The sequence below is a fragment of the Rhipicephalus microplus genome, unplaced genomic scaffold, assembly GCF_043290135.1.
Source record: "Rhipicephalus microplus isolate Deutch F79 unplaced genomic scaffold, USDA_Rmic scaffold_262, whole genome shotgun sequence".
NCBI lineage: Eukaryota > Metazoa > Arthropoda > Arachnida > Ixodida > Ixodidae > Rhipicephalus > Rhipicephalus microplus.
Window position 1 is genome coordinate 183,511 of NW_027464833.1, and position 23,558 is coordinate 207,068.

General features: G+C 47.1%; 1 protein-coding gene across 1 annotated transcript; it reads left to right on the forward strand.

Moving 5' to 3' along the window:
* Positions 1-8,733: 8,733 nt before the first annotated feature.
* On the forward strand, positions 8,734-13,805 carry LOC142792912 (sperm-specific sodium:proton exchanger-like). Its single transcript, XM_075885710.1, has 2 exons — positions 8,734-11,891; positions 13,452-13,805. The coding sequence occupies exons 1-2, from the start codon at positions 8,769-8,771 to the stop codon at positions 13,803-13,805; spliced, it is 3,477 nt and encodes a 1,158-aa protein (XP_075741825.1). The 5' UTR covers positions 8,734-8,768.
* The last annotated feature ends 9,753 nt before the right edge of the window (positions 13,806-23,558 follow it).

Below are 23,558 nucleotides of genomic sequence, written 5' to 3' on the forward strand. Positions count from 1 at the left end.
TGATTACCCCTTGAAGTCGCCGTGCTAGTACTTTCATTAAAATTTTGTAATCACAATTAGTTAGTGATATCGGTCTATACGAAGAAACTAATTTTAACTTCTCCGAGTGTTCTGTCTTAGGTATCAACACTGTATGTGCTTCACTAAAGGACCTAGGGAGGACATTAAGTTTATAAGCTTGATTGAAGACATCTGCAAGTACTTGGGATAATTCATTTTTGAACTCCTTATAAAACGAAGCACTAAGCCCGTCCGGCCCTGGAGCCAGGATTCATTTTATCTATAGCCCTTTCTACTTCCGTCAGCGTTATAGATAGCTCTAAAGCTGATTTGGTGTTATCTGACAACTTCGGCATTCTGCTGAGGAACTCCTGCTTAAATTCCTCTGAATCAATGGGCGTGGCAGCGAAGAGTCCTTCGTAGTGTTTGCCAAACGCTCTATGCTCTCATTGTCCGAAACTTCGATACCGTTGACTTCAATGGCATCTATGTGATTTCGTCTGGCATGACTCTTCTCTAATCCAAGCGCTCGCTTCGTCGGGCGATCATCCACAGTCATTGATGCTGCTCTGGCTCGCACTAGCGCTCCGCGATAGCGTTCCTCCTCATATACCTCTATCCTCTGTTTACTACTCCGCAAATCGTCACCATATACTCCAGGTTTTTCACATTCAAGAGCTGTTAGTCTCTCAAGTGTTCGTCTAAGCTCTTTCTCATTCTTCTTAGATTCAAAAGATAAAACGCTAGATCTCTCTATTGCTTTTATTTTGATTCGCTGCTTGAATAGCTCCCATTCTTCTCCTATTTTGTCCCTACACTCTTTGTTAATATTACTTATTTCTTTAATAACTGATGCGCTAAACGACTCATCCTTTAAGAGGTTAGAGTTCATTTTCCACTGTTCCCAAGAAAAGGCGTTCCTTTCTTTTTTTGACCCGATATTGCATTTTACAAGACAGTGATCGGAAAAGGAAACAGGGACAACATTATAACTGCTACACTGGGTTATCGCATCTGCCGTAAGGTAAAGTCGATCCAATCAGGCATTACTTGTGCCTTGAAAGTGGGTATACTTCACATCTCGGGAGCTATGCAAACACTCCGCAACATCTACTAATTCGTGTTCAATAATCACCTGTGCCAGGACATCACTGCTTCTATCTTTAACGTTGCGCCTGCTTGATCTATCACTTTCATTCAAGACACAGTTGAAATCACCCACCAATAAGAGTTTCCTACCAGTACACATATGTTGTCGTAAATTGGAAAAAAAAAACCGATCTTTCCTGGCCAATAGTTGGAGCATAAACACATATAATGCGCCATTCAGTGTCACAATAAACAATATCACACCATACTACTCGGCCTGAAGAGCAAGAAAAGAATTTTTCTATGACTAATCCTGGCAGTTTTCTAACAAAAAGAACACATCCCCCTGATGTGCCTATGGCCTGGCTCACAGTGGCAAAATACCGTGATGTAAACTTAAGCACCATGCTCCCAGTCTCCTCCTCGCCTTCAACTTTCGTCTCCTGCACTGCAAGCACATCCAGATTTTCTTCCAATAACAACCGGTAGACTTGGCTTTGCTTCTTCTTTGAAGCCAAGCCTCTAACATTCAGCGTGGCGAAGCTAAATGATACTTGAGGCGCCATTACAACCATGTGGAGGAGTGAGGCCCGGAGCATGGCGCTTACCTCGCACGTCTAGCGCTACGCTAGACGCCTCCAGGCCCGTCCGACCGCCCGGTTTCACTGCACAGTAGAAGAGAATTGTTTACAGCTTTTTTGTCCGTGGTGCCACCAGCTCTTGCTCTCATGCTGGTGCGTCTGCCAGTCGGCGTCTTTGCCGGTGGCTCTTCCACGCTACTTGCACTGTTCTTGTCTGCCGTCTTCACAGGGTCTTCCACTCGGCCACGCTACCGTCACGTCGCGCTGCACGGCTGCTTCTAATGGGACTCCGTGGCGCTTCGCGGAAAATGTATACAATGCCTACGAAAACAGACGCTCTGTTGGTTTCCTGATTAGGCGTCGTTGGACACGTGTTTGATATGAACATTAAAGCGAAAAGCAGTTGACAGCTTCCCAATCTCGTAATTATATGTGCATGCAATCACAAAGCATGATGCTTACGAGGTTTTCATTGACGTTACGTCATATCTCGTAGCATGACACAGGGAAGGAGATAGAAACAGAAGAAAAAAATGGTGAAGAGACGGGTCTCTTATGATGGCAACAATATGACTCTTCTCGATAACATTTTGTTTGATAGGGACAGAAAAACAAGTTTAATAAAATTAGGCTTCTCGGTTAATGTGGGTGAAACCACTTGCCCACTGCCGTCGGCAAGTAATCTTTTCGTCATTCAGATCTTATTATTAGTTTATATTAATCATTTGAAATATATGAGTACCAATTGATTTATAAAATGTACAGTAAAAGAATTTGACGGCAACCTATGAATTTCATGTTTGTTTGTGACTGAGTGAGTGAGTTTGTGTGTGTGTGTGTGTGTGTGTGTGTGTGTGTGTGTGTGTGTGTGTGTGTGTGTGTGTGTGTGTGTGTGTGTGTGTGTGTGTGTGTGTGTGTGTGTGTGTGTGTGTGTGTGTGTGTGTGTGTGTGTGTGTGTGTGTGTGTGTGTGTGTGTGTGTGTGTGTGTGTGTGTGTGTGTGTGTGTGTGTGTGTGTGTGTGTGTGTGTGTGTGTGTGTGTGTGTGTGTGTGTGTGTGTGTGTGTGTGTGTGTGTGTGTGTGTGTGTGTGTGTGTGTGTGTGTGTGTGTGTGTGTGTGTGTGTGTGTGTGTGTGTGTGTGTGTGTGTGTGTGTGTGTGTGTGTGTGTGTGTGTGTGTGTGTGTGTGTGTGTGTGTGTGTGTGTGTGTGTGTGTGTGTGTGTGTGTGTGTGTGTGTGTGTGTGTGTGTGTGTGTGTGTGTGTGTGTGTGTGTGTGTGTGTGTGTGTGTGTGTGTGTGTGTGTGTGTGTGTGTGTGTGTGTGTGTGTGTGTGTGTGTGTGTGTGTGTGTGTGTGTGTGTGTGTGTGTGTGTGTGTGTGTGTGTGTGTGTGTGTGTGTGTGTGTGTGTGTGTGTGTGTGTGTGTGTGTGTGTGTGAATTACCAAATAAGGCACTCTTTACAAAGGTACACCTAGCAACTAAAACCAGGGACCCTAGGCTTAAAGTTTTTCAGCCTGTAATATCTTACGTCACTTGCATGACCATAATTTTGTTATTAAAGTGAAACAGCCATGCTTTCATACGTTATGAACATTCACAATAGCTCTAGAACTCTCCCTCGTAAGTTTTCATGGCTGGGTGTGTATTAAAAATACAGGCGTGATCAAAAGCTCCCGGAGCTGTGTCCCATCTAATACTGTGCAAGGGCGACCTGGGAAGGTTTAAACAAATTTTGAAGTTTTTGTGTTATTTTGGAATGTAGCTTTCGTGTGTGACTGGAAAGAGGGAACGATGTGGCCAGGAGCAGCCCAGTATGAAGGATCAGAAGAGTGAAGATGATGTTTAAAAGTACTGTTCACAGCTCCTCAAAAAAAGGGCTACGAAAACTACCCACCAAGCTCCTTCCCTTCCCCTCTTTCAATATTCTCATTCCTCTTTTTTCATATTATAATTTTTCTGCCTGGTGGCCTAGTGCATGACAAGCTTTTAATTACATATATTTAAGACGTCAGGGAAACAGCGCCTCCGTATCGTTCGTAAAGCTGATAAGGCACAATGGCGAGATTACGCACACTGTAGTTCTTGCGTTGGATCTTTCTCAAGACGTTCAAACGTGCACGCGCGTGTGTTCGACCCCGGCCGTGGTGGTCGCCTTTCAATGTAGCAGAAATGTATAGGCTCGTGTAGTGTCTTATGGTGTTCTAGTACACTGTGACGGTGCAATATTAGTGCCCTTTAAAGAACACCAGAAGGTCGAAATTTGCAGAGCCCTAAACAACGACGTCCCCTAATAATCGCGGCGCCGTTTTGTGAATTCAAACCCCGAATATTATATGATTGCACTCACGTAATGTGCATTCACCTTCATTTCGTCTGCACACCATGATAGTTTACAACTCGCAGCTGCAGCTCTACAGCTGCGTAGGCAAACTCGCGTCACTTCCACATCGTAAAACACCTGCACGCCTGCTTGCGCACGATATTTTGTGCGTGCGACGAATGTCGTGCATGCACGGGTGACGGTATGGTTATTCCTTGAGTTCTGCCAAACAAAAGAGGCAAAAGCTATACATGTCTGACAGTGTTGCTGTGGTCCCCGAAAACATGGGCAGTCAATATTGAGACCATGTACTCATTTCTGGAAAAGCCGCGATGCAATAGTTGAGAAGATTGACAACTCCGAGCAAAAAAAAAAAAAGTAGCACGCTTAGGCAAAATAGTTACATCTTTACATCACATCTACGCACAATAGCAATTTTTTCCTTTTTTGATGTAGCGCGAAATCAGCGACAACGTAATGGCATGATAATTTGACGTAATTTTTAATCTAAAAGATAATTCCTCTTTTTTGTTCATTTTTCCAGTAAGTTGCTCTCTTTGTGCACAAAACTCAACCAGCTTAGGCTTGCTTGCGCAGCGCTAAATTTATTATAAAAAGGCAAGTTTGTAGCTAAGAATGTTGCTCTAGCAGCGGTGGGACTCGAACCCATGCCTCCGACGAGACTGGTGCCTAAAAGCAGCGCCTTAAACCACTCGGCCACGCTACCGACACAAAGTGACACTCAGCCGACCTTGTGCGTCGCGTAGTGCTGCGCTGTAGATTTACACTGTCAATGTAAACAGGCGCACTGTTTCTCATTATATATTCGTTCCACACGTTGCCGTATAGAATGCTATATATACATCCAAGCGCAAAGCATTTCTCAGCTTCATATTTGTGTAATGCAACGTGGAATCAAAAGGCACTTTAAAGATTCCGACAGGCGTTGCTAGAGGCATTGGCCCTATGGTGATAACATGATTTCTTTTAACCTGAAGAACTCAGAACAAGAAGAAAAGATAACAATAGAAGAGGATGAGAGGGTTCCTCATGATGTGAACCGATCGCGCTGGCTTTCAGTGCGATTGCGTCACCAAATATACACAGAGCGACGTCACACTAAGCAATCCCGGTACTTATTGTTGTCAGTACACTCTAGTGCAGCAGTTTCCTTCAGGGTCAATTTTTGTGCATTTACATTAAATTTTGTAACTGAACAAGAACCTATCTATATACATCAAATTCTCATCTCTTCTAGTCAACTTTCAGATGCATATATCCTTGCTATTTTAGTGATATACAAATTGTGCGATAAATTTGTGTGTGCCTTTGTGGCTGAAGAAAGCCCTTCGAATGTGAAAACACCCCGCAAATGAAATGCTACATGCATCAGAGAGTGCCTCTGTCAGACATTCTTGCTAAAGAAACAGGCTGTATTCAGGCAAAAAACGGGGAAAGAAGACGCGATCACGCGAGTGTACTTTGTATGCCATGCCACCGCAATACCACAGAGTCGCTTTGGTGTAAGAGTGAAATAAGCTTTGACAGCTCTTGTAGTGTTGTCGATAGAGTGCTAGAACGATTACGCCTTTTTTTAACCACCAGACCTTTCACCTTAAAGCCAAATTGACAAAGTGTTTGTCATAACAGCACCGCGGTATTACGTTATCATTTGGATCAGTTTGCTGAAAAACATATAGTGATAATGGCGTAGAATGGAGTTAAATGAATTCTGCCTCGAGCGGTGGACAACAGGCAAAGTCATTCTATATCACACTTTTCGTGCTTAACAAAACTTACATGAACCTTGCCGCAGAATGTTAAAGTAGCGGACACACTCCCTGTCTGTTTAATAATATGTTCTGGTCGTGCCCAAACCAAGGGCCTTCGGATGTAAACAGTTAGAAAGACTGGAGTTGGTGCATATCGAACAATAGGCTTCAAGGAAGACTCCCTTCCGTCCAGAGTGCTTCTGGAATCATGTAAGCCTTTAACCCACCGGTGCCTACGCGGGCGGAGCTACCGACTTCACCTGGAGTTTCGCCCTTGGGATAATTTGGGCTCATGTCGGGTCAACGCCAGTGTTGATTACAGTTTTGGCTATATATTTACTGTTACCACAATGTGAAAAGCTTATGTTCGGTATATGCTCCTGTGACTAAGCAAGATATAGTCAAGAGTTGCTCGAACACGGCGTAAACCACAAACGTAAATTTCCATCGGACATAATAACTTGAGATTATCCTAATAACCTCATTCCTACTACAAAAGGCACACACGCTGCTGCACCCTTAAGGCCACGCAGTGGGTGCCTAGCAAATTCGGAAAGATTACACCAAGTGTTTGAAGTACGCACAAGGCAAAGAACATCGCTATCGCGTTCAACTCCTGAAGTAGAAACTTAAGGGTCTACCAATTTTCCATATGCGCATCACCGCACAGTAACATGCACTTCAGATTGGTAGAAGTGACATCTGTTTTCTAAGGTGAGTATTGACGCTACGTCGTATAATATGTTACCTTTGGGCCTCACTAAATTCGACGTGCTTGGTAAGCCAATGATCAATCTCATAGCCTGAGGAGTCGACAGCAGGAGGGTCCTATGAATCTCTCTGAGCTCCAAATTGTTCCTTTTTCAAATATTTGCAGCAAAATGGAGAGCGGGTATAGTTGGGCTCGTGCTGTTCAGATCTTCTTTGTGATTCGTCTCTGCGCTGTTCTGCTACGAATTCCTCAAATAGGCACATTTCTCAAATACTTCTCCCCCTTCCGATAAAGTTCCCCGCTACACACGTGCCCTCGACGTACGCATGGCCATTCAAAATGCACAAAGAAGTCGGTCCAACTCACAAACTTTACTCAAAAAGTAAAAATACTGCACATTTCTCTAGGAAGAGAGAGAGAATTGATTGAGAGAAAATGAGGAACGTCAATCAGGATTGTAGCATTCGGTTCGCCACCCTGCTCAAAGAGGAGGGGGATTGGGGAAGAAAGATGGGGAGAAAAGGCCACTACTTGTTCATTTCTCCGCGTGACACCGACTACCAAAATGGGTATATGAACGACTTTTTCAGGGGCGATGCTCCTTATGGCGTGGTTTGTGCGTCCCCCGTTTGTCGTGCGTAACCGCTGGTGGTGCATACTTGAGAGAGCTGGTATTTGCCATAGGGGATACATGGGTGGTATGTGCCACCGGCGAAGGAGAGAGGCGATCGCGCGACTACGATCGCGATGAAAATGTGCGAGATGGCGGTACTTAAAGTGTTTACCAGATGGACGGATGCATGGACGACAGACAGGCAAGCAGACGGAGGGACGAATGGGCGCACGGACGGGCGCATGGACGGACGGATGGACAACTGAAAGCATAGATACGCAGACGGACGGATGAATGCACGGATGGACGCAAGAACAGACGGACTGATGCAGGATGAACGCACTAACGAATGGAACCAAGAACGAACAGACAGATGGAAGTACAGACGGACTGACGGACGCTTCGCCTCACTCATCATCATTCACTCCATGGATATGTTGCGATGTTTTACATACATTTCCCGAGATTTTTTTTGCCAGCTGAAAAGAGTACTCATCTCGCACGTTGCTGAAAAAAGCTCAGCCTGAAGTTTCTAACCCTGCCTGTTATTTCTCATTTACACTTTTGCAAATAATCAGTGAGCCCAAGAGATGCATTATTTGAGCTGAAATAACCGTGAATCGGAGGGGGAGCAAAGCGAATGGGCGCACAAAAATAAACTAGCTACTTTTATAACAACTTGAGGTTTGTTTGCGCAAGGTTTATTCCAGCATTATACTACCGATTAGAATAAATTTAGCCCCACTGATAATGGTTGGTAAGGTGTGTGTCCAGGCGAATAACTACCACTCTCTCAACGAGTTCATGTTGGCGGCGCTTCGGTTTTCCTTTAACTTTAATAACGCTGTCCGCTTTTTTTTATTTGTACTCGATAACAATTTCTAATCCTTCCTTGATATATTCTTCTTTCATCTGAGAATTCAAGAACATCAGCTTTTGAATGACAAGTATTTTTACTATTTCCACTACTATTAAGTGTCGTGGGTCCTCACTAAAAGCACAAATATTATTTTTGTAGACAAAACTCAGGCCCGAAAAAAAATACGGCTCTTGAAAGAGTCTGTACACAGTTAGGCCAGCAAAAGCAACACAGAAGGTATGATGATGATGATGATGATGATGATGAGGATGATTATGATGATGATGTGCCTTAAGCTTTGTTGGCACTCGCCCACAATGTGGGATCGGCAAGAACCGGGCGGCAGGATCATCAAGCGTGTTAGTTATAAGTCAGGTATTCACACTCAGGTAGTCTCGTAGCCGTAAATAATAATAACAATAGACTAACAAGGTAATCATTTTCTTGCCATTATGAACGCACACACGACAGAGTAAACCTCCCTGTGGCTATAACCTAATGTAATCCCTCAGAAGGATAAAATTACTTCCACGTTTATTTTTAAACCTAGCTTCTCAATCGGTTCGACCAGGTATCTTTTCCATTGATGAGAATATCGTTGACAGGATAAAAAGAAATGATCTATTGATTCTGACTCCTTGCAAAAGAGACATAACGGAGATGCTGGGAGTCCAGCTTTATATATGTCAGTACACGACATGGCAGAGAATGAAGAAGACACCCTCGGACGCACGGGTCACGCGAGCACGGTTCACGCGGAGGCCTTCATCGCAATCTCCAGGCCTAATTCTTGGTCGTAGCCAGTCTACAGACGCAGATGTGCAGAGATGAATTCGCTGATCGGCAAGCAAGGCGACGTCGAGTTCAACCTGCGCGACAGGCAGGTGAGCGTGATCATCCTCCTGCTTGTGGCCATCGTAGCCGGCGTGTGTCGCGCGCTGCGACGCTTCTTCAACATACCAGTCGTTGCCGTGGTTGCGGCGCTGGGCTTCGGCGCAGGCCGCTTCGTCAGCGGCTACGACGTGAAAGAGAAAGTCCTTCCGGTTACTGACCAGCAAATCCGCGAGCTGCTGTTCCTCTACCTGCCCGTGCTCACGTTTACCGGCTCGATCAACCTGCGCAGCCACCTGTTCAGGCAGTGCTTCTGGCAGTGCGTGCTGCTTGGTTTCGGTGGTCTGCTCTTGAGCACCATGCTCTTCATGCTGTACATGTCGGGTATGCGCGACGCCGAAAAACAGCACCTGGCCGATACGGTGCTCATCAGCTTGCTCACGTGCTGTCCAGAGCTTATGTTCGTGTCCGACATGAACGCGCTGTCGTTGGCCCACTCGCACATACTCGAGACCATCATCATGGGAGAGCCGCTCATTGGAGCCACCGTTCTCTGGATGGCCTACCGGTTCAGCACGCTGCCGGAGAAGTTGACTATTTACGCTTTCTTGAGGACAGTCACGTCTACGCTGTTCATCGGGCCGTTGGTGGGCAAGGCGCTGGGACACGCACTCGCGATGGTTATGATAGCGTTGGCACAGGACCTTCCCGTCTCCTTCATGGTGAGTGCTATCAGTGTTATAGCAACGTGGGCCTTCGCCGAGCAGTTTATGCACGGTGCTGGCATCAGCACCATTCTCTCGATGGGTCTCGCCGCTAGCTCCCATGCAGATGCCACTGTGTACAATCCGATATCGATCAGAAAGTTCTGGATGCTCATCAGGTACGGCTACGAAATTGTCATCATCTTCCTGTCTGCTTTTCGGATAGGCCGAGACTCGCGAGAGTTTCTGTCGTGGCACGAGATAATGAGCCCAGTCAACGCGTACGTTGCCAAAATCGGTGTCCGGTTTGTCACCATAATCGTGTTGTATCCGCTGTTGGCATCAGTGGGTTATAGCCTGAGTTGGCAGCAGTGCTTGATTGTGGCCTGGGCGAACTTCAAGGGCGCCATAATGATCGCCCTAGACTTGACCAGAGCTTTTCCGACCATCAACCTCAAGCACGCCCTCCAGGAACAATTTGTTCGCCTGGGCACGCTCTTCCTTGTGCAAGTCCTCAATACCACTACACTGCCAAAGCTAATGTCGATCCTCGGGCTGCTGGCACTGACGGACGTGGAAAGGGCCAACATGAACATGGTCATAATCGCGCTTCGAAACACAGCGAGTTCATCAACTAACTTTCAGAGACGAGACAAGAAGTTCTCGGGTGCCGACTGGAAGTGGGTTCAGATGCACACGTGTATCGAAAACCCTTATGAAGACGTCGACGAAGACGACCACGCAGAGCAGACAGACACATACTTGCCGGCACTCGCCTACAGGAATGCTGCTGCAAGGAAGGCCAGTTGTTCCATCCTTCGGCTTCAGAAGGTTTGTTGCAACAAGCAATACGAGGATGGCATGATTCACAGCAAAACTAAGAGCAAGATACTGGCCGCCCTACAGTATGCTAAGGAGAAGGAAGTCTCCCTGGATTACACCATGATGAAGCCTTTCGTGACCGTCCCCAGTTGGATCTATGGGCTTAAGGACTTGGTGCAACGATTCGCCGGTGACGAAGCCATCAAGAAGCGCCAATACAATACAAGACGTTCCACCCGCTCACGTACGGAAGATGACGAAGAGGACATAGAGCACGTTAGCCTCTTGTCAGCCATGCTCAAGGAAGGCTGGTACCATGCGCTAGTCGGATTCGTTGCTTTGGGCTTCGTCTTGCTGCTCAGTGGCCTGGCTTTGTTTATAATCAAAAAGCGCTCGGATCCCTCCCAGTACGAGCTACTCCTGTCGATCGCCACGTCAGTGCAAGCAGCTTACATTCTGCTCTACTCGATAGAGATGGTCATCCTGGTGTACACCCTTGGCATGCTGCGCATGGGTAAGAATCTTTGGAAGCAGCTTGATGTTATCATGTACTTCCTGGTCGTGATCGAGTTCCTTCTCATCAGCATGACCTCCGTGAGCGGCGGCACCAAGCCTGACGCCACTTACACCAGCGTCCTGCAGATAAGCTTCATCACAGTAATCTCGTGTCGGATCGTGAAGACGCTGCAGAAACGCAACGTGCTATTCCTGTGGATATGGGACATGCTGAACGGGCTGCTGAACCGCAAACTGTTCTACGCGTATGACCTTAGCTGGGCCTACATCACAGCTGAAGACGAGGCGATGAACAAGGTATCCCGTTTCATCGCCATACCCCAGTTGGCGGCTTCCATACGCGAGAATAGTGGCTTGAACAAGCTGCACACGCTCAAAAACGTTGTGGACATCCAGCAGCGCTACCCCAATATCGAAGTGGCAACCAAGACTCGCCAGGCAGCTCGAAAGATCCTTAACAAGGCGTTCGACGGCCTCAGGGAGCTACACAAAGGGGGTTTACTGGACGACAAGCAGTTCAGCCTGCTCTTCTCCAACCTGTCGTGGATGATCCAGCGCGCCGATGGCATGCCCGCCAGCGTGACCGTGGGCAACACAGCATTCAACACGATGCTCAGCGTGCCGTGGCTCTCGCGCGACGTCGTGCCGCAGCTGCTCAATTGCTTCTACCAATATCTGAAGGAAGGTGAGCTACTGGTGGAAAAGAACAACATGCACGACTGTGTCTTCATCATCTGCTCAGGTATCGTCCGGGTGAGCGGCTGCAACGAGGAGCCCTGGGCGAACCCCGTGCAGCTCGCCAACTCGGACTCTACGCGCTTCTACTTCTGCGAAGGAGCCTTCCAGGACTACCTCGTGGCGCCCGACAGTCTCGGCCTGTTGGGCTTCCTGACGGCGAGGCCGTCGGTGTGCCAGTGTGCGTGCGAGACGGACGTCGAAATGTGCTGCATCCCTATGGAGGAGATGACAACGCTGGTCGAGCAGCTCCCGGAGGCGCCAAACCTCGTCTACCGCATGTGGTTCAGCGTCGCCATTCGCATCGGGCTTGCCGTGCTCGTGAAGCAGAAGCGGTACCAGGTAGGTCTGTAGCTTTGATAGATTCAAAATTTCCAAATTCATAATAACGCCTTAGAACTAACAACAGCGTGCGCTGTTCTTCAGGCGCATTTTTCAGTACGAGAAATCACCTGGCGTTGAACGCAACAAGAGATAGACGTTGCCTGCACTGTTGTGTAACCGATTTTAAGAACAACGTAGGTATCGGAAGTGATGTACGCGCAATAAGTCAAAGTCGCGTTGCTAGTTGGGTGAGAACATTACCGTGTCAACTTGGCACGATTCAGTGTAGTGAAAAACAAACGTTTGCAATGCCGATCTCGCCTCCATGTTCTTCAATAAATTGTTCTTGCCTATCCGCTTTCCACACTTATGACCTACTTAAAGAGTGTACCACTGATAAGATGTTAGTTTCTAACTCTTGTACAGTCTATCATGAAGTTAACGGAATATCTGGAGGTTCTGAAAAGTGTTATTAGACTGTAAAAGCTAACAACTGTCAGCAAATAAGCTCAATTGTGTATTGTAGGAACGTATTACGTATCTGTGTTCAATGATTGCGGCAGCGCTCCACTGACGACCGTTTAGAGGGCCGTGCGACAATTTTGAGACAGCTTTATATAGCAAGAGAACGCGAGTAGCAATTAATTCCGAGACGAGTGCGAGAATAGTGGTACGAATTTCCGCCCGAGAACTCGTGTCCAATTGTCGTGAAGACATCATGTCATGATGTCAAAATAACGTCACAAGTTCTTACAATTTGTGACGTAATAAGGACGTCTTCACATTGCGTTGGCTTTTTGCATCACAACATTTTGACGCCGAAGACGACTTCACGTTTGTGAGCGCTCCAAGGCTAATAACGCATGTCGCACGTCGGCCTACTTAGGATCTCAAACATGCAGCTCACAGACATATCGATAACGCCCCTGCACCTTCATGACTGCCTTTTATTGGCATGCTTTAAATTTCCTAATAAGTAAGCTCATGAGCTACACAAATATGACTTGTTTCAAGTAGCTTCTGGAGGAACCCCATTCGACCGATATGCTTTGGAACATAACCGTACAACGGAAACTCTGTATTTCATAACTGGGGTTGAGATTTAAGGTGTTGTGGGCATCTATATCCACTTGTTTCTGATGTCGAACCCCTTCAAAAATAAACCATATATCGTATGTGAGAAATACTTTCGAATGGCAACGTTAGCTGACATTTTGTTCAAAATGTGAGCTTAACGGTACCTTCGAGAGCTTCATACAACTAACAATGTGTTACATTGCCTCCATAATCAGCATACCTTAAACCAGGTGGCGATAGTATGTGATCACGTCATCAGGTAACGTCACGTCATTCGATTTCATAGTGACTACATCATTAAGTCATGAGTCACTTTTTCAACGACGTATATGTTGACGTCATGAACAGATAGCGAGTACTTGTTGACGCTGCCATTCGTGTTGACGCCGCCAGTACAGATGGTGAGTTTTTGCGTTTCATGACGCATCGAAGGATTTTGACAGTTAAAAAACAAAACTGGTGGCACTGCGGACTCACGCATGTGCTTCTCCCGCTCGGCAGGAGTGGACGCACGACAAGCTGAAGCGCTTCCTGGAGAACGGCATCATGCCCAACTTGTACTACGCCATCGACTTCTCGCTCGACGAGGCCGTGCTGGACGTGATCCTGGTTCAGGGCGTTGTCCAGTGCTCCAAAACGCACGAGCTCTACACGGGGCCCTCGTACATCCCCAGCACGGTGCGCGAGATGACGCTACCGGGCATCCCTTCCGACAGGGCCCGGCCCATAATGCTCATCACCACCGTGATGCGCTACCACCTGCCGAGCGACCTGGACTGGTTCCACCAGCCGCTCACGCACTACGACTACAAGAAGCAGCGCACCCTCTCCATGGCGGTCGTCAGAACCGGCTGAACAATGTGGCTCGCTCGAAGGCACGACATATGTGCCGCCTTCTCGCCATCGGAACAACCACCACATGGCGATGCAGTAATCTTTGCAAGTAGCTACACAGACTGTTGTGCCATTTAACTTCAGTATAGTTATGTAGTTCTTGTTTTGCACACTAACCTTTTTTCGAAGATTGATTCTCTCTTCACCAAGTTACATTTACAATTTTTATATATTTATTTCGTTTATATAATTATTTCGCCGTAGTTTTCATAATCATCCACCTTGTGTAGAATTTGCTATCAAAACGTATTCGCCACGGAGACTTGCTGTTACAGCAGCATCTTACCGATTACGATTGGACTCGAAATGCTTGCTACTTATGAAGTGAAGGACGCTGAACTGAAGCACTTAGAGTTTTTTTAATTTGTTTCTGAATCGCTCATTTAGCGCTGTGTGCATCTTCTCAAAGTACGTTGACGACACTCAGGCCTGTTTCAGGGCTCGTGAAGGTGCCGTGGAACTTGGGAACGGTGTCGCTACAGAACACGCTGACAGTATGCAGTCATTGCACTAGACTGCTCTGGCTACAGTATACAGTCAGTGCAGTAGACTGCTCTGGCTCATTGCTTGAGGCGGATGCACTGAAGTTCGTGCTCTTCAGTGGTGGTTGCAAAGCCAGCTGTAGCGTACTTTGCCATCAGAAATTTGAAGTCGTAATACTGTGAATAATTGTACGAAAGACAACTTTTGCCACATATGACATTTCGATCTCCTGATCTGCCTTAGATCAGCACATGCGATCACTTGGCCGTTTCTTGTTCTTCATGTACTATATACAAGAGCTTCGATGCGGGTCTCTCGTGTAATGTGAACCGACGCAATGAGACATGGCAGCTTCATTACAGAGCTGTAACTCATTCCTCACGCTCATTGTGAGCCGCGACCAATGACGTTCATATAAAGCGCATGTGATCTCCACCGTGGTGTATCGCGCCCGTAAACTTGAGAAACCCGGCTGTGGCAGTTCATCGCTGAGCACACCCGCTTGCTTACAATTGATCTCCAAAAACAGTCCAGCGAATGATTATATTTATTTGTGCCTGGAAAGCTACATCGCTTTCGGGGTATAAGAGGATAAAGATCGCAGCGATCCGAGCAAGGCGCAAACTGTCTTATAACCGTAAGAGTTGTGCGCATCGCTTAACAATTGAAGCGTCTCGTGTCGCACGTGCTAAGGTGCCCTACTTATTTCTGCCACGCAGTATAGGCTGGTGGGCTGGTCTTCTAGAGTCGCAGGCACCTGTATCCTCATCTAGGCCTGGCTTTCCCATTCCCATTCGGGATCAGCGAAGTGTGTTAGATATGCCGCGACGACCTGGCACCCATACTGACACCAGTCTACGTGAATTTTAAGAGCGAGAGCGGTCTGTCCGACCTCGCACCTCTACCCAGATATATGCGACAAATGCAAAAACTGGGATTCTTGAACCACTTTCTAGAATCGCCTCCGCGAGTGCTTGTTGCACAGCTCTGCCCTTGCGACAAACTTGGGCTGTCCAGGCGCGGGCCGAGTAAGCCGCGAGGAGCCGAAAACTCCTAATAACGGCTGTAATCTAGATGAGACCTTTTGCACATACCACTAACATTCAGGACATTCCAGTAAAGTTGCTTTTGTGTATATACTAATGTGAATGCATCCCACAAGACTCGGCACGAGTAATCGAAAAACAAGATGTAGTACCGTCCACCATGAAAAAAGTGGACGGTACTACATGTGGTTATGAAAAACTGCATGCATATTACCTGCAGTGTGTCAAGAAAAGCCAGAACTTTCAACCACCAGTGTCCTTATGTATATACAAGCCACCATGATTCCGTAAGATATTGAAACATCTGTGCACACGGGAAGTGGAGGAGACTTTACCTACTGCCAATCCCCCCCGTTGGGTATGAGCCATACATATAGACCTTCAATATCATCATTCTCCCATACAGACCGCGAATCACTCAATATAACAGCCGAAATATTTACTGAAATTTTTTTAAGGGATAGCAACTTTGCGAAGAGCTCTGCTATACGAACATGGCAGTATACGTGCAGTCCACGATGCGATATGCACGTGACGAGGATACGGTCTCTCAAAAAATAACCACTGCCCTTCTACCCGCATGGATCCATCAGCTGCAATTACAGTGTCACTTCCGTATTGAAGTAAGTGGTCTTCTAACAAGCCTCTTAAATATCAACAAGGTGGGAGTTAGGCAGTAGAAGTTAATATATAACCCATTTCATTTTTCATACTGGTCAATTCTTTATCTGTTCAATTATTATCACTCATCTTAACCCTTGAGGATTCTAAATGATCCTGGAGAAACAAAACTTCAGGATCATATGTGCGTGAGACCAAGGCACCATAAAAAAATGCTCTCGATTCACTAATTGAAACAAACTGCGTTCGCTTTTGTGAGAATATGTACATTCTAAAGAGTGTTTTACTGTGACAATGTGGAATCTGGAGATTCGGGCTTCTTGCCATTAAATATTGTTCGCAGTAAATTTTGGTACCTTATCAAAACTTAGAACATCCTCTCACTCTAGAGAAACCAGACAATACATATTGCGTGCCACCCACAATTGAGAGCATGAAAACGTAGCCAAATCTTATAAAACCGACAAGCAAACATACAATAATTCATAAGCAGATTGTCTCCGCGTACCCTGGAGGGTTGTTGACCAAGTTTACATAACAGCCACAGTGCGTGTTGCCTACAGCGCGCGTGCCTTCTTCTTGCACAGTGTGGTTTTGCCAACTTGGCTTTGCATTGTAAAGTACCCCAGATGTTCAGTGCAACCACCTTGGGCAAATATTCATATTTATCATCGCCTATACTGAAAACAGATGCTAACATCAGCCGTCAAAGTAGAAATCATCATGGATCTCTTGAAGCCTGCTCACCAACCCCGAGTCCTAGGAGCAGCGTCAGCTTTTCCAACGGTCACGTGACCTGGCGAGCAACCACGCTTATAAACACGCCCTATGAGGAATTAAAAGGACTCATACTTCTGCAAAGGAAAGGCCGTTCTATCTTTCTCTGCAACCGGGGCGTCTGGCATTATATATTATTTCACACCTTTAGCATATACTACACGATCGTTGTATATATCTATTCATTGGCAAATAAAGCTAATTCTGTCTGATTGTTAACGTAACGCTTGAAATAATTGCGATGAATGTCTGAAAAAAAGACGATTTTTCAAGATTGTACACGAAATAGAAATTTAAAGTACCTTTACTCACATGATTTGTTTCGATTATTGCTATTTAAACTGACTCCCTATTCGTCGTAGAAGAAGGAGGAGGAGGAGGAGGGATAAAAATTGGGGGATAGCCGAGTGTTGAACGCGGTAGCGATATTTTATTCCTAGCGCATACTTTAGTACATGAATTTTTTTCCAACTTGCTATGCACCCACTCTATGCACCCACTACAAGGCCTTAAGAGTGAAGTAGCGTGTGTGCCTTTTATAGTGCATGACTGGCTTAAAACGCTGAAGTCATTGTGATAATCCCGTGTTCTAATGGCAATGCACGCTTGTACTACGCATAATTACGGCAATATTTCATGCTGCATTGCGAAGTATGCATACATAACGCGTGGTTTTAGGGGCGAAGCTCCTGTTTAGAAAAAGTTTATTCTTTCATAGGACGAAACAAACCTAAGAGACAAGCGTCTGTATAACAGGTACAATAACAAACAAAAGACAAAGCACAACATACACTACACATTTAAACTAAAGTGTCCAAGTCCGTAGCATGTCCATAGTCCGTTGTACTAATAACGGTACATATACTACGTAAATGCACTAATCACAATATGGACAATGTACATGATGATATATGTACAGAATTTACAAGACTTGGTGAAGATGTTAGAAAATATGTACAACAGGTATTAATATTCATAAAGGTTACATAACTTACAGCGTTCGAATGAAATGCATATATAGGAGAGCTAACACCCATATTGAACACACACAAACACATAAAAATAGTAAGCACATAGTGATTACATGCACCCATCAGACATTGACAGGTGACCTGGCTATAGGAACCAGGCCAGGTGGAAAACTAATTGAACGCGTCTGTCAACTACGGACAGAAAGCGGCACGACCATTGTCGCAGAAATTCTTCCTCCCCAAGGAAGAACAATTCCTCCGACAGAAACGATATGAGTTCAGAGTAGAGGCGTTCCAGTATTGGAAAAAGAGCACGACGACGATGATCTGCCGCAACAGCTTCGCACCTATTACGCCATAAACAAAAAGCTCCCGCAGCTATGAGAAGGCGTGCAAAGCGACTACGCGGGCAGCGACCAGATGTTACAAAGCGATTAACACCTAGGCCGCGAAAACTAGTGTTAACTGACTTCCAAAACACCTTTGCAATGACACATTGCTGCAGCATATGCTGGTTAGACTCCTGTAACGGGCAGTTAGGACAAGTGGAAGATGGGACCATGCCCCACCTCTCCAGTCTGTCCCGTGTTGGGAGTACTCTCCATCCAAGACGCCACATAAAGTCACGGAGGTGACCAGGCAAAAACAATGCCGTTATCGCGCTCCACGAGACTTGTCTCGATCGTGCTAGACGGGCTGGAGGAACCAGAGGAAGCAGAAGAGCCGCCGTTGTATCTACAATGCGGCTTTCAAGAATGTCCACATCGGGACAAACCTGCTGCGCGTGTCGATAAAAAGATACTGCCGTTGAGTAAAATGCAGGTACGTGAAGTGTTTGTGGTGCAGAATTAAGCCGTGCATCTGGTAGTAAATAGCGTAACTTGGTGCCTAAGAAGTAGCAGGCGAGATCACGCGCGGGGCACTGATCACCATGCAACAACCGAAGTAAGAATCGTAGGGCAAGTAGCCGGCAGCGAACAGAGACGGATGGGAATGCGAATCCACCGCAGTTTCTCGGTTGCCCAAGAGCTGCTCGGCAAACCAGCTCTGTTCCACCCGACCAGAAAAAGGAGCCAATGAGGGATTGCAACGACCTGGTGATTTGTAATGGGGGCTGTAAGACATGAGATATATACCATGCACGGCCGCAAAACATCGTCTGTGCTAGATACCTTCTTTCGAGCATCGGTAAATCATACTCTTGTGCTTCCCGGACGTGTCGTTTTACATCTTCGACTACTGAATTCCACAAGGAGGCTGATATGCCGTAGCAAGTATAATCAAGCCCCAGAATGCGAATAGAGTCACTTTTTTGAAGACCGAAAAAGGAACTTAGACTTGCGTCTGGTGAACCAATGAATAAATATCGACATTTGGAAAAATTTAACGCAGCACCTGAAATCGTGCCATACGTAGTAAAAAGTCGTAGGCTACGGGATAAACTGTCCTCATTCTTCAAATACAACGTGATGTCATCAGCAAATGCTGTCACTGTCGCGGTACCACTACCTGGAAGAGGAAGGCCTCTAACGTAAGGATCAGCGATTAGCGATTGAAGGAATGGTTCGAGGCTGAATACAAAAAGCGCAGGGGATAGAGGACACCCCTGGCGAACACCACGGGTAACCGGAAATGGCGCACTCTCTAAACCATCAAGAAATAACGTGCTGCGTATATTTCGGTATGCGTTTCTGAGAAGCTCGACGAAGTTTTGTGAGAAGCCAAATGCTGCCATTACGCTAAATATAAAGCTATGTTCGAGGCGATCGAATGCCTTTTCCTGGTCAAGTGAAACCAAGAGTCCCCGAGCTGATCTTGCTAACGTGTACGCAACTATATCGCGCGTAACAAAGGAGAGACTGTGGATTTCTCTTCCAGGAATAGAGCACGCCTGATGATGACCTATTAAGGAGGGCATCAGGCTTCTCAAACGCCGAGTGATAACTGCCGCGAAAGTTTTATAATCAACGTTGAGGAGCGTTATTGGTCGCCACTCCTCTGGGCGAACTGACGATGGGTCATGTTTAGGTATTAAAACAATTCGACCATCGCGAAAGCTATCTGGAAATTCAAAATTCTCGAAGCAGCGGCAAATAACAGAGGTGAAAAGGGCACCAATGTCGTCCCAAAACGTTAAATAAAACTCAACAGGCAACCCATCCGGCCCGGGGGCCGAGCCACGCTTCATGGAAGACAGTGCCTCTTTCACTTCGTCAGCTGACGGACTTGTGCATAGTTGTTCAGCTACTTCAGATGAAATTTGAGGGAGCCTACTTAACATTGTGGCTGTCTCGGTGGTACCGCGATGTGATGACATTGTCGTACGAGCCATGTTGGCAAAGTGAGCTAGGAAAACTGATTGATCACGTGTCGGCGGTAAGGCAGTGTGTAAGAATCTGGCTGCCGGAGTTCCTAGTCGACTCGACGGGTTGAGAAGCGAGCTTTTCGCAAATCGTAGAACCTCAGGATGAGCACAAGGATTACGTCTGCAACGCCAAGCAGCCGCCGTCAATGACGAAGCTGCAATGAGGCGTTGAAAACGACCCCTTAACTCTCGCTGCCATGTGCGCATCAAGGGAGTTAGTCGATCAACCCGAAGAGCAATACGCAGCTTTGTTGCAGTGTCCGCTAGTTCTTCGGACGTACGGCGTCTAAGGGCCCGCCCTGCTACTGAGCAGTGTAAACGCCACTGCGTCTTGAGCGCGTCCCACACCTCCGGACCGCATCCCGAAAGAGAGGCGCGCAAGATTCTAGATAAACTGGAGCGTGTACGCGCGTCGTGCAGAATGCGGATGTCAAGACGCCAAGGTTTCACTGATGATGAAAAGGGAAAGTGAGCCTCGAGCGTCACTGGTCGGTGGTCTGATATATAAACAGGCGATGATGGTAATGTTACTACGTCAGAGTGCGATACGTAAGAAGCTAGCGCGCTCGGCACATAGAAACGATCCAAACGACTAGACGACGTGCTACGCCGCCAAGTCCAGGCATACTGTGGTCCATGCACTAGTCTGTACGTATCTGTCAAAGAGAAATGGTGCACTAGGCGACGCAGCTCTCGCGCGTTCCAATCAGAGCGACCCCATCCTGGACCTTGCACGTCAGCTCGCGTGTCTAATACACAATTAAAGTCTCCAGTGAGTATGACATGACGACCGTCTAGAAAATACACGTCCAGGTCACGGAAAAAATCGTTAGACATCGCTGATTGAGCTGGCCCATAAATACACAAAACACGCAGCTTGAAGGATGATAAGACGCAGTCAAAAGCCAATATCGCGCATTCCCGTCATAGAAAACATGATGATTGCGCAGAAGAGCGCGGTTAAAAATAATAATTCCGACTCCAGAGGAGCGAGATGTAGCGAAGGAAAAATAACAGTCTAAATTAAAAGCGCGTTTGAATGCACGAACGTGGCCAATGGTGAAAAAATTTGTTTCTTGTAAACACAGAATATCACAATGTTCTGCGCGGGCTATGCTGATAACCTCGGCTTGCTTTACTGGGTTACGGAACCCTTGAACATTTAAAGAAAGAATTTTCAGGGTGTCAGCCATATTGAAAAAAGGTGGATGACTGACCTGGTCGTGTTTTTCAATTCGGTGTACCCCGGGGATCTGTCCGGGGGAACTGGAGTACGTACACTACACAGCACAATTCGACCCTCCAGAAGAGGGTCGAGGTTTCTTTGGTTGCTGGAACTCGGAGCGGCTATCTTGGGTGCCGTCCGAGCTGGTGCCAGACTTGTGAGCACGCTTGACCTCTCGCGGGGCTTGCATTTCCACGTCACATACGTCTGGGCTAGAAGGGAGTCCGATGCTACTGTCGACTTCGAGGCTGAAGCTGCTGTCGGACGAATCAGATGGTGGTAGGGCTGCAGCGTTAATGTTGCCGCCGCCTCCAACGAACTTGATCACGGATTGCTTGTCGAGACGCGTCAGTAAAGAACTCCCATGGCGTCTTGCTACTTGTTCCAGAGAGTCACGAGCCTGGCTTTCGGAATGATCCAATGGGCTTTGCTCATTCGGTTTCAATTCTGCTCCTGGTGAGACACCAGCGTCCGTAGATCTCGCAACGTCGGCGTCTTCTGGGCAATCAACTGCTAGGTTTAACGATGACTCTGGTGCCTCAGTGCTTACCGGCGTTTCTTTCTCGGCTTGCGCCAGCGTCGAACATGACATGACATGTTTGCCTGGGACAGACGCGAGGTCAATCGCGGTGGCTGTTTCTGTCGCTGAGATTGGCAGACGTGGCACGCTCGAGTTGGCCAAGCTGCACACTTCTTCATCGTTTAATGGAGCTCTCAGAATCGGATTCTGGCGTTCTTCTAGTACAGCTCCTGGTTCTCGTTCTTCTGTTGCCGTTGGTGACACGGACGGTAGGGCAGGAAAGGTCCCTGCAGTAGCATCAGAATATGAACGACGCACAGGACAGACAGTGGTAGGGTGGTTATCTCCACAACGTCGGCAGGGGCGGTCGCAACCTTCGCTTTCGTGTCCGTGCACACCACAGCGACCACAGAATGGTGCTGTGCACTGTGCTCGATAATGACCACTAGAGCCACACCGACGACAAACACGTTGCAGACCGCGGTAGTCGAAGGTGACTCGATGACCAGAAACGCGAAGATAGTTGGGGACGCGATTTGTGGGACTCATTTCCATCCGGATATAGCGTGTGCCTGTGAGAACTCCGCGTCTTGCGCTCATGACGCCAGCGGTCACAGTCAATACCTTGCCGTATGGGGACAAAGCCTGGACTAGTACCTCGTTGGAGACGAAGGCTGGTAAAAACAGGCAGGCGACGTTAGTTACCTGCGGGCCGACGGGAACGACAGGGATACGCTCGCCACCGATGGTCAGGTAGCCAGCGTCGACGATGAGAGTCATGGAAGCCATGCTCTTGACAGTTACTTGGAAGTTCATGCCTCCCATGTGCTGAACGCAGTGTACCTCTGAGAGGCCAACTATTGAGGCCGTCGCGTCGACGACGGTCTCCGGACTAGTCCCCGCAGGGACGACAACGTCGAAGGCTTGCGCCTTCGAAGGCGTCCACGACGTCGATGGCGCCATGGCTAGATGAGGAGGACGTCCCTGACGTGGAACACGCAGGGACGTCAACACGGAACCCTTATGGCGTGGCTTGAGCATCCTTCGTAATACGTAACCACCAGTGGCACATACCCGAAATAGGTATAACATTTGACCTCCAAGGTGGTGCCGGTGAGAGATTTCTTCTGTGCGTTGTTTAACAATAAAAAACAGTGCTCAATGTACATGCCAATGGCTGCTAATGGGTAATGAGAGACAGGAGCATTCGGCTTTTAGTCAACGCGCACGCTGCGATCCCCATTAGCAGCCAATGGCATGTACATTCAGCACTATCGGACAAGAAAAGGTTGCTACATTATACTCGCTGGGTGTAACCTCCTTAGTTTTAGAAAGGTTTAGCGAGCGTTGAGCCGCAGGGCCATGAATACAATGAACTGGTATATACCATGAATGAATTCGAGGTGGTTAAAGGGGGGAAGCAGATACGAAGCGCAAACCGTAAGAAATTAGAAGCTGAATACTCCTGTCTCTTATTTCTCATTAGCAGCCACTGGAATGTACATTGAGTACTATCTGACAGGAAAAGGTTGCTACGTTACACTCGCTGGGCGTAACCTCCTTGGTTCTAGAAAAGTTTAGCGAGCATTGGGCCGCAGTGCCATGAATACAGTGAACTAGTATAGACCATGAACTCAAGGTGGTTGAAATGGGAAGTAGACCCGAAGCGCAAGCCGTAAGAAAGTGTGCGTGTGCCACCTCTCGTT

Bases quoted from the DNA above. Each gene is read 5' to 3' on its own strand.
- LOC142792912 (XM_075885710.1), top strand. From the start codon at position 8,769: ATGAATTCGCTGATCGGCAAGCAAGGCGACGTCGAGTTCAACCTGCGC. The intron at 11,892-13,451 runs GTAGGTCTGTAG...CCCGCTCGGCAG, and splicing joins TGAAGCAGAAGCGGTACCAG to GAGTGGACGCACGACAAGCT.